Source organism: Pseudorasbora parva, chromosome 23 (assembly GCF_024679245.1).
Source record: "Pseudorasbora parva isolate DD20220531a chromosome 23, ASM2467924v1, whole genome shotgun sequence".
Lineage (NCBI taxonomy): Eukaryota > Metazoa > Chordata > Actinopteri > Cypriniformes > Gobionidae > Pseudorasbora > Pseudorasbora parva.
Genome location: NC_090194.1, coordinates 9,130,725 through 9,142,337, shown reverse-complemented (window position 1 = coordinate 9,142,337; position 11,613 = coordinate 9,130,725). Strand labels below are relative to the sequence as shown.

The 11,613-nt window shown below is 40.2% G+C and overlaps 2 protein-coding genes across 8 annotated transcripts in view; one reads left to right on the top strand and one right to left on the bottom strand.

Moving 5' to 3' along the window:
• The window catches only part of cadm2a (cell adhesion molecule 2a), a 604,121-nt gene that overhangs the window by 281,140 nt on the left and 311,368 nt on the right, over positions 1-11,613 (bottom strand). The window lies entirely within an intron of this gene.
• On the top strand, positions 4,726-7,224 carry LOC137063028 (CD209 antigen-like protein E). Its single transcript, XM_067434034.1, has 5 exons — positions 4,726-4,848; positions 4,925-5,156; positions 5,496-5,643; positions 5,758-5,864; positions 5,971-7,224. Exons 1-5 carry the CDS (start codon positions 4,758-4,760, stop codon positions 6,134-6,136), a joined length of 744 nt encoding a protein of 247 aa, XP_067290135.1. The 5' UTR covers positions 4,726-4,757; the 3' UTR covers positions 6,137-7,224.

The following is an 11,613-nucleotide window of genomic DNA, read 5'->3' as shown; positions in this document are numbered from 1 at the left end:
GGAGAGCTTTGAAGAGGATGAAGAGAGGAAAGGCAGTTGGTCCTGATGACATGACAAAAATGAGTTTTGGCGTATGCATTCCACGACATTGCGCATTTTCGTGAGATCCGGCTGGGTATTCAAAACAGAACAAGAGTGACAACTAAGTAGCTTTAAATTATACATTAAACTACAAAATAAAACACAAATTAGGCTATCGTGGCATTCAAGCCAAAATACATTTTATTTAAAGCAAAACTGGACCCACTTTATATTAGGTGGCCTTAACTACTATGTACTAACATTGTAATGAATCATTTGCAATGCACTTATTGTGTACATACACGTTTTTACATTGTACTTACATTTGAAAAAATGCCTGCATGATATTAAGTCTGTAATTCATTTCTGTAGTTACATTTGTAATTACACAGTTGGCACTTCCCTTAAGCCTAACCCTACCCTTAAACTGACCCATACCACCACACCTGTCCCTAACTCTACCCGTACCCCATCTCAATATCAGCAAAGGTGTTTGGCAATACAATTTGAACACAGTAAGTACATTGTACTTATATTTTGATGTAAGTACATAGTAATTAAGGCCACCTAATATAAAGTGGGGCCGCAAAACTGAAACAGCATTGGGGGCTCACCTCTCTCACTTGGCACAAATCCAAATGTTTCTAAATTTGCCATTATTTCCATATTTATTCATTATGTAAACAAGAATTTGTAGTTTCGATCCACTTAAAAAAAGCATCCTTCACGAGCAAAAATTTATTTTGTTTGGGCGCTGCTGCACTGGGTACACTGATTTTACAGCAGAACGTTGAAATTGAGCAGTGTTACTTTTATGCTTGGTTGACTGTATTGATGAATGACTGGAATGTTTTTAGCTAGCAAAAATAGAACTGATGTTGTGTGTGGTCACTTGGATTTAATAAAATAAAGATATAAAGAAAATAAATAGAATGTGTTTCTTGTTCTTCATTCAAACATAGCCTACAATTGTGTGATGTGACATTGTGTGAATCCTCCAACGACCAATTCATATTTGTATGTTTTGTCATAACCTCAGTGATGGGTAGGTTTAGGGACAGGGTTTGAGCTTTGATCATGCGTAAGAATCCATAAGAATTTGGCAACTTCTCAAATACATACGATTCAGCAAAAATCGTACGAGTGCAGTCATACAAATTTTGTTCAAATTAGCCACCTCGTAAAATACGAATTGCTGTGAGATCGGGTAGGAATCCTCAGGTTTGTTGTTTATGCTGCTATTTTCTCTTGTACAACTGAACATTTTTGGTATTTTTAATGGGTCACAGACACTCATCTATTCTCATTTAAATGTAATTTGACATTATAATCTTAATGGTTAATGATCGACTAATAAGATTTGGCTGTTGGGCAGGAAAAAATCTAAAATGTACAAAATGCTCCTATTACAATTCTTCACCAGATTTACGATGCTTCTACTAATATGTCTAAAGCATAAGTTCCTCAATATTGACTTCTTGGTCATTCAAATGTTGTTTAAACATGTTTGAATGCCTGCATGTGATGTTGACCTTGAACATTAGCTATCGCACAAGTAGGATCTTATGATCATAGTTTAAAGGCTGTAATTTACTACTTAAATTGCTATTACACCACAAGTGCTGATGCAATTATTTTGTGTCTGGCAGTTCCACATCTGCCCAGTGCTGTGTGAACAGTAATAAAGGCGAGAGACACGCTTAACATTATGTCTGACATGTGTTCAGGAAGTGACTTGAGGAACTGCTGTGGGTTCTTCTAACCATAGTAAATCTACAGCAAAACAGACTGACTTAGTCATTCTATATGGTGATGATCTATAAAGGAATGTTTATGAATATTGGGTGGCTTTCATTTAAATACAGTTTAAAATATCTGTATTGCTAAATAGTCTTTTTATAGAAGTTTCTAGATTTACTTTACAGATCTAACCGGGTTCTAAACTTCATGTTCTAAAGACACCACAAAATCATTATACAATACATACATCTTTTTTTATGGAATATTGCAGTATTTATTTAAAATTATCCATACAAATCCTTAATCTTTAATCAATAAACTTTTGTGTTTATTGCTGTGAGGGCAGGACAATCTGTCACTCACATGAGATCACAAAAATATACCATTCACGTAAGTGTAACTGAGCTGATGTCCGATTTTTGTTATCACACTTTGACCAAATGTGTTTGCCACTAGTGTTACTTAAACACATATACACAGGAACAAAACAGTTTGGTGCTTGACAGTTAAAGAGCACAAATGTCCTGATAGTATTTATGATGATGTGATCAGGACTGTGTCTGAAAGAATGAAGGCTGAGAGAGGAGATTATGGTGGTTAGCTGTAAGTGTTCAGATTGTGTGAGAGATCATGACTTCCACCACTTCAGCGTACAGGCAATTACATTCATTACTTTTAGTGGTTCAACAGATCACAAAACACACGGTTCAGATCAAATGAGGTTTTTGATTCACAGATCAGATCATTTTTCGGATAAGCAAAACTTGTTACATTGCGATAATACACAATTACTGTGTAGTTCGTCTTAGACAACACGCTACAGGGAAAACTCAAGCGGCAACCTCTTCTCTTGAAGCCAATACGGAAGTAACTTAAACTGCAATTCCTCAACAGGCTTCAGAAGGGAGCAATATCTCATAGAGCCCCATGTTAAAATCCCCAAATTTACAGCAGTTAAAAAAAACAAAAAACATTTACAGCCTGGTACAAATGATGGTTTTGGTCTATACGGCTAGTTTTGCCCTTCATGACAACTGTGAGGGGGTGAATTTTTTTGTAACTTACTCGTTTACATTATATAAAGCCTTAAAGTTCAGCATAATTAAGGGCGTGGTCACTTTAATTGACAGGTGGATAGCCATTTATCTGCTGTCTGTTAGTCATCGCGTCACAGCTCCGCCCACATCCCGCCTCTTTGCCCATTTTCTGTTATCCGCGCGATGACGTGTTGCCAAGAATCCTATGGATGACGTCACGGACACTACATCGCTTTTTTTTTACAGTCTATGGGACAACTCCTTTTTCTCTGATTCTGAAGCCTTTATACAATCACGCTGTGTAAACTGCATGTCGACTGGTTTGTGAAGTTAAATAAAATGAACCAATGATGATGCAGCACGCGCAAGCCTATGGTAAGCAGGCCCACTTGACCCCGCCTAAATGAGGCGGGTCTTGGACTATATAATTGCCCGTTTCACCATGGCAAATCAATTAATTCTCCTTCAGCGACGCTGATAACATCTCTTTGTTGGACCTTGAGATTGGTGCTTCATCTGCTTCACCTTTACCTGCAAGCAGCTGTGCGCAGTTGATCGGCCCTGCCTCCCTGCTCACAGCGCTCTATTCTGCTTTCCGCTCCTACGCAGAAGCCGCGCTCGCTGACTCGACCTGCTCTCATTGCGAGAGTATGAGTCTCGCCTCTTTGCGCTTGCAGATAGAGTTCTGTTCAGAACGCAACCCCGCCCCTTGTGCCTTCCCGTTTTCTTCCCCCTAGGAACCCGCAATGAAAAAAACAACGGGGCAGAGAAAGCCAGCGCTCAGATTAGGGTGATATCACTTCGGCCCACATACCGCATGATTTACTCTCCCCAAAGGAAGAGGTTCCTCCTGTCCAATTCTCGTGCCAAGACCAAAAACCCTCCACCGTCACGAGTGGATTTGAAGACGAGGACTGTAGGACGAAAACATGTCTCTGGCGGCTTTTGGAGCCCAAGGAGTGGTCCGGCTCGCATCTTGACCCTTGCCATCTTTGGAGCCGATTGAAATCAGGATATCAATCGACCCAGAGCTCTGAAGGGCTTTGAAGAGCTACCTCTCTTGGACAAAGCCACGGCCGCAAACTTGTGTCCGGCTGCTGTCTGCCACCATGGGGGGAAAGCCAAGGACGCTCACCCATCCAGGCCCTGCTGAACCACCTCAGCTATCGTTGGGTATGTGTACACCTCAGCTGGTCACGCAGCTTCAGCATTACACACTATGAGAAGCAAAGCTCCTCAAGGACTTGGATGAGGCAGGACATGACTCTGCCACCTTTAGGGAGTTGGATTTGACCCTGCGTGCCACAAAGACCACAGCTCAAGCCATTGGAGGCTCTTGGCCAGCTTGGTGGTGCTGGAGCGTCACTTGTGGCTTAACTTGACAGAAATCAAGGACACGGGTAAGGCCATCTTCCTTGATTCGCCAGTCTCCCCCTCTTTGGACCCGCTGTCGACGGGTTCACCAAGCACTTTATTGCAGCACAAAAGTCGTCCCAGGACCACCAAGAAGCAGTGCCAGCTCAGCAGCAGATACCGAGAGATAAGTCACCAGCCACTAAGCCAGGGCCGAGCGCATATCACAGACGGCGCTAACGCCCTTCTAGGTGCCACCCTCCTCCGTTGAAAAATTAATCTGTCATTAATTACTCACCCTCATGTCGTTACAAACCTGTAAGACCTTCAATTATCTTTTTGATATTTTTGATGAAATTAAAGCGCTTTTTGAACTTGCTGCTACATTTAACCACACCACCACAATAGAGCCCTTTAGCAAGACATTTTTTGTAACACAAATGAATAGGCATTAACAGACAGGATGTCATGTGCTCTTGTACTGTGACGTACTTTGCCACACATTGGCATCGCTTACTAAAATTAGTCTCTCAAAAGTAGAAAACTACGGAGTACAAATGCACACAGACAGTTTCTGCCATTTACGTACATGACTAAACAAGCAAAATGTCTCAGCCCGTTTATGGCAATATAAACGCTGATGGATCATGGGATATGAACAGACACACCGAGAGAAACAAAACACATCAACGCACAGGTACAAAAACAAACACAAATTCAGTTATTGTCTGTAGAAATTAAGAAACATTTATATTCATGTCTGCCATTTTCAGGAAGTGATTCTGTGAGGAACAGAAGCTCCAGAGCAGCTGCAGTGTGTTTGGGGCTGCTGTGTGTTCTTCTGCTGACTGCAGTCATAGTGCTGTGTGTCCACATCCATACACTGAGCACAAACTACACTGAAGAGAGAGACCAGATACGAATCAACATTACTAATCTTAAAGAAGAGAGAGATGAGCTACTAAACAAGATCACCAACATCACAGAAGAGAGAGATGGGCTAATATTCACAAACAAAAACCTGAACAATGAGAGAGACCAGCTAATATTCACAAACAAAAACCTGACCAATGAGAGAGACCAGCTAATATTCACAAACAAAAACCTGACCAATGAGAGAGACCAGCTAATATTCACAAACAAAAACCTGGCCAAAGAGAGAGAACGGCTAAGAAATGAACTGAAGATTTGGGGTAAAGTTTCTTTAGCAGCAGAAATACAGCAGACATTTGTAAAACATGACAGAGTTGGGTCCTGTAACTTTCAGTGTACACAACCTATGAGTTTACTATCTGTTATAAGTTACAGACAGGTGACTGTAAATGAGAATAAAGAGCTAACAACTGAACTTGTTCTGTTAATAGATGAATGGACTTTCTATCAGTCCAGTTTTTACTACAAATCAAATGAGATGAAGAGCTGGACTGAGAGCAGAAGATACTGTACAGCGAGAAGAGCAGATCTGATCATCATAAATAACAAAGAGGAACAAGTGAGTGAGAGATTGATGTGCATTTATGGTGTTCAGAAGCTAAATGAGAGATGGTCAGATGAAATGTGTATTGTCTGTTTATGATATAAATGTGGAACTGTTTCATCTGCTCAGGATTTTGTTAAGAACATATCTGATGGTACTTCAGTCTGGATTGGTCTGACTGACCGTGATGTGGAGGGCAGATGGAAATGGGTTGATGGCAGCTCACTGAACTCTAGGTGAGAAATCTCTGAACTGATTAATATCTAATAAATGATTCTCACAGTTAGTATGATATCACACAGAAATCATCACTGAACCTCTGATGCTGATCTGTAGTTTCAGCTTCTGGGCGTCTGGAGAGCCTAATGGAGGTTCATCAGAGAACTGTGTTCTGGCTGTGGTTCATGACCGAAGGTGGACACATTTATTGGGGTGGATTGATGATCCATGTGATAGAGCTTTTCAATGGATCTGTGAGAAGAGAATTTCACAACTCATACTGCCATAGGAACATCACACACCTTTTTTGAAAAAACTTCTTAAAAACAATACTTCATATTAACCTTCATCATATATTCAAGTATTTAATTAGGGTCCAAGCACCATTGGTACGAGGAATTGGAATTGCAATGTGTTTACATTATTGTCATTCAGATATGCTAAAGCACACCTAGACTGTGACGTGATTGGTTCCAAGGTAGTCTGTGAGGTCAAAAACACCAGCGATTTTAAACCGTGTTTTTAAAACTGTCTTTAGATCCCTGCAGTTTTAAAGAGAAAATACTCAGCAATGGCGTTGACTGGGGCTGGGCGATATGGCCAAAAATTAATATCTCTGTATTTTTTGGTTGAATGGCGATACATGATATAGATCCCAGTATTTTCTACGGTTTTCTATTTGGATGGGGGAAAAAATCTGTATATAGTTAAGCTAGTAGCGTCACTACTTGTAAATCGATATACACGGTAATGCCTCATTCTGTATCGTCTCTTAAACATATCGATATATTGTACAAACTCTATATACCGCCCAACCCTGGTGTTGACTTATGAATTTGCTCATGGTGTGTCAAGCATATTAAAAACACCACATAGACATATAATATTACAATTAAACATTAAAAACTTTAAACATTAAAACATTAAAATATTGATTTTCACCACAGAGGGACTTTGATATCTTAGGACTTTGACACGTGTTAGAATTAGTAATTTACAGTAGGCATTCTTTTCCAGAAGTATAGTGTTTTCAGGACAAGATATGATATTTTAAAGTACCATTATACCAACTATGACATAAGCGATAAAACTGTTTGACCTTTTTCTTGACATACCAATACATACGTTTAGATGGATGTAATTTTCCTCTATATATTTGTTTTTCTTATTTTGCTCTTCACTTCTGCTTATTTTCTTCTACCTTGTTCATTCTGCAAATGTATTTTCTTTTGGGTCCTTCTTTCTCTATACTCTGATCTTTACAATCTCCATCTGTTAGATAAAACACTTTGGATTGTATTATAAACTATTGAATATGACATCTTGTTTTTGTTTAAATCCATTTACTATTATAATTTTCATATTTATATAATTTGTTGTCTTAGTATTTTTACATTTTTACTTAATAAATGTGTAATTTCTTATTCAAATGTGATCCCTGACATAATCATTGCTCATCTGCCTGGATCTCACTGCATCATCTAATATAAAACACATCTTAGTTTTGAATACACACATCTACTTGTTACCTTTTATTAACAAAAAAAATAAAAAGATTGTATTAATCAATATGGCAGCCGCAGAACACACACATAAATGTGGAAAGTATTTAGTAACCAAAAGAAGTATTAAACAAATCAGAAGAACTATCTTATTTTTTCACTAACACTTTAGTTTGGGATCCAGTTCCCGCTAAAAACTATAGGGATGCACCGATCCGATACTTAGGATCGGTACCGGCTCCGATGCGCCATTATTTGCCGGATCAGGTATCGGACAGACATGACCGATCCAAATCCGATACGATGCGTATAATATTCTGTGTAAGAAGCAAAAAATATTGGAAAGAAACTTGAAATAAGAACAAGAGTAAAGATGTGCATACTAGAGATGCGTGGATCAGCTCTAAGTAGCTATAAATATGATTAAAGTTTGATATTTAAATTACACAAATCAATGAAAGCACGCACTTCTGAAAGCACGAGTGCTGTGCATCATCACACACACGTTACAGCTTGTTCTGATGTGTGTTGCACTTAGCGTTGAGAACATTTTAATGGTGTATTTAGAAGAAATTATCAAGTATATATAAAGTCTCATTAACGATTTCACACACATCACAATGACGGTGATCCATGTGCAAATTTGCAAACTCCATCGCGTTCATGTGTTTGGATTTGCTCGTATCTTCTCAGCTGACGTGCCGAACTGCTGCAAATGAAACTTAAATGTTCAGCGTCGCATCCTGAAGCTCAACACACAGTTGTCTTCATTTAAAAATAGCTCAACTAAATAGCATTACGGTCTTTGATCTCGACATGAGCTGAAAACAAAAGTTAAAGACCGACAAGCATTCATTGCGTTTTACCATGAAACGAGAGTTCAACGTCTTTATTAAAATAAACACATTAATCATTTAATAATAATAATAATACATTTTATTTATAATGCACTTTATATTAAACAAAATCTCAAAATGCTATAGAATTAAAACAATCAACAACAATAAATAAATAAGTAAATAAAATAAATAAAGATGAAAAATTAAGAAGTAACAAATCAATTAAAAGCTCTCCTAAAAAGGTGTGTTTTAAGACCACGCTTAAAAGCATTTACAGCCTGTGGGGTCCGCAGGTGGTCAGGGAGAGCATTCCACAGACTGGGGGCTGCTGAGCAGAAGGTCCGATCCCCCACAGTACGGAGTTTGGTCGAGGGAGTTCCAGCATAAGTAGAAAAAGAGCGGAGGTTACGTGTAGAAGTTTGTGTGGTGAGTTCCTTGAGATAGGAGGGTGCGTCACCATGGATGCACTGGTGGGTAAGGAGATAGATCTTATAATAATAATAATAATAATAATATATTTTATTTGTAAAGCCCTTTTCATAGTTAAAAACAATCCCAAAGTGCTACACATAAAAAAATAAAAAAAATAAAAAAAAATGAATTAGCAAAAAGTAAAAAATGCTTGTTTAAAAAGAAAGGTTTTTAGTTCTTTCTTAAAAGAGTCTATGGCTTGAGGAGCCCTTATGTTTTCAGGAAGGGAATTCCAAAGACGCGGTGCGGCTGAGCAGAAGGCTCGATCCCCCATTGTGCGGAGCTTAGTTGTGGATGGTTGAAGAAGGGCTTTATTTCCAGAACGGAGGTTGCGTGAAGAGTTTTGTGTTGCGACGAGTAGTTCCTTTAAGTAGGGGGGTGCGTTTCCGTGGATGCATTGATGGGTAAGTAAGATGATTTTATAATTAATCCTGTATGAAACAGGGAGCCAGTGGAGCGAGTAAAGGATGGGTGTGATATGGTCATATTTTCTTATCCTCATTAGGATCCTGGCAGCACTGTTCTGAATGTATTGTAATTTTTGTAGACTTTTGCCAGGAATCCCAAAAAAGAGAGCGTTGCTGTAGTCCAGCCTGGATGAAATAAAAGCATGGACAAGTTTTTCAGCATCTGACAGACCAAGTGTGGGACGGAGTTTAGCAATGTTCCTGAGATGATAGAAGGAGATCTTACACAGATGTTGTATGTGGGCTTCAAATGTGAGTTGAGCATCAAATCTTACTCCCAGGTTAGTGACTGTCGATGAAATTGGAATGTTTTGACCAGAGAAGGTGATGTGCGTTATAGGTGATGACTGGACCTGGTGTGGTGTACCCACTAAAATAGCTTCTGTTTTGGAGCTATTTAGCTGTAGGAAGTTTGCCTTCATCCATGCCTCAATATCCTCAAGACAGGAGCTCAGAGATGACAGAGTGGCTGTAGATGAAGTGAGGTTGGTTTTTATATATAGCTGAGTGTCATCGGCATAGCAATGAAATGATATTCCATGCCTGTTGATTATGTGGCCAAGGGGAAGAGTATAAATGGTGAACAAAATCGGGCCGAGGACCGACCCTCGCGGAACACCACAAGTTACTGTATGCGTCTGAGACTTTACACCTCCTAAGGAAACATACTCTGTTCTTCCAGACAGGTATGACTGGAGCCAGCTCAAAGCAGTGTCAGAGAGTCCGATAGAATGATCGAGACGCTGAAGGAGGATATTGTGATCAACCGTGTCAAAAGCAGCAGATAAATCCAGTAAAATGAGCAGCGATGGTGTGCCGGTATCAGCTGCCATCAACAGGTCATTTGTGACCCTGATCAGGGCTGTTTCAGAACTATGAGCGGAACGGAAACCAGACTGAAATTTTTCAAAAAGGGAGTTTGAATTTAGATGATCCTGAAGATGGGCAGCAACAACCTTTTCTAGAACTTTGGACAAGAATGGAAGGTTGGAAATAGGCCTGTAGTTTGCAAGAACTTCAGGGTCTGAAGTGGGGTTTTTCAGAAGGGGTTTGATGACAGCAGTTTTAAGAGCAGATGGAACATGACCAGTACGTAGAGAATGGTTGATGACTTTGGTTATTAAGGGACTAAGAGAGCTGATGTGTGTTTTCACCAAAGCTGTGGGTAAAGGGTCCAGCATACAGGTGGAAGCTTTCATCCTGCTGATGATGTCCTCAACTTGTTGCTTAGAGATTTCAGGAAAACAACAGAGAGGCTGGAAGGTCCCAGGCTGTGGGTCGGCAGTAGGGACAGATAGAGCAGCAGTGCTGGAAAGGAGAGAGTGGATGGTCTCAACTTTTTTCCTAAAGAAGGTGATGAAGCATATACTCGATCCTGAACGACACAGGAAGCCAGTGGAGTGATTTTAGAATGGGGGTGATATGGTTGTATTTGCGCACCCTCATTAGAATCCTAGCAGCGCTGTTCTGAATACACTGCAGCCTCTGGAGATTTTTGCTAGGGATGCCGATAAGGAGGGTATTGCAGAATTCCAGTCTGTAAGAGACAAAAGGCGGGGACAAGCTTCTCCACATCTATGTTAGTATGGGACGAAGTTTGGCAATGTTTCTGAGGTGGAAGAAGGAGGTCTTACACAGGTGTTTGATGTGAGCTTCAAAAGTAAGCTGCGATTCTATTCTGACCCCTAAATTGGTGACTGAAGTGGAAAGTGGAATGACCTGATCAGAGAACGCAATGCTGGTGATAACGGATTTCCGGACCTAAATTGGAGTGCCGACTAGGATAGCTTCAGTCTTGGAGCTGTTTAGCTGCAGAAAGTTTTTTTTGCTTCATCCACACCTTTATCTCATCCAGGCAAGTGATCAAAATGGATGGCGTGAGGTCAGCAGAGGGAGATGAACTAATCCTAAGGTAAAATTGAGTGTCATCAGCATAGCAATGAAAAGAAATCCCATGCTGGCTGATGACACGGCCAAGGGGGAGCATGTAGAGGATGAACAGGGTGGGTCCGAGCACAGAGCCTTGAGGGACACCGCAGGTGACATTGTGTGATAGGGATGTAGCTTCTCCCAACGCAACATATTCAGTTCTTCCAGTGAGATAAGAAGAAAACCAGTTGTGGACCGAGTCAGAAAGTCTGATGGTGGAATGTAAACGGTGAAGGAGGATGTTATGATCAACAGTATCGAAAGCTGCAGTTAAGTCCAGGAGAATGAGAAGGGATGGGGAACCAACATCTGCCGCCATCAATAGATTGCTTGTGACCCTGAACAAAGCTGTTTCTGTGCTGTGTCCTGAGCGGAAACCAGACTGAAATTTCTCATATAGATTGTTTTGCTCCACATGGACCTGAAGCTGTGCAGCAACAACTTTTTCCAGCACCTTAGAGAGGTATGGGAGGTTGGAGATGGGCCTGTGGTTGTCAACAACATCTGGGTCTAAAGCGGGTTTTTTAAGAAGTTGTCTGATGATAGCAGTTTTTAGAG

Excerpts from the sequence above, each read along its gene's own strand:
- LOC137063028 (XM_067434034.1), top strand. The coding sequence starts at position 4,758 with ATGTCTCAGCCCGTTTATGGCAATATAAACGCTGATGGATCATGGGAT. Across the intron at positions 5,157-5,495 it reads GAAGAGAGAGATGGGCTAAT|TGAACTTGTTCTGTTAATAG; the intron begins ATTCACAAACAA and ends AGAGCTAACAAC. Across the intron at positions 5,644-5,757 it reads TAAATAACAAAGAGGAACAA|GATTTTGTTAAGAACATATC; the intron begins GTGAGTGAGAGA and ends TCATCTGCTCAG.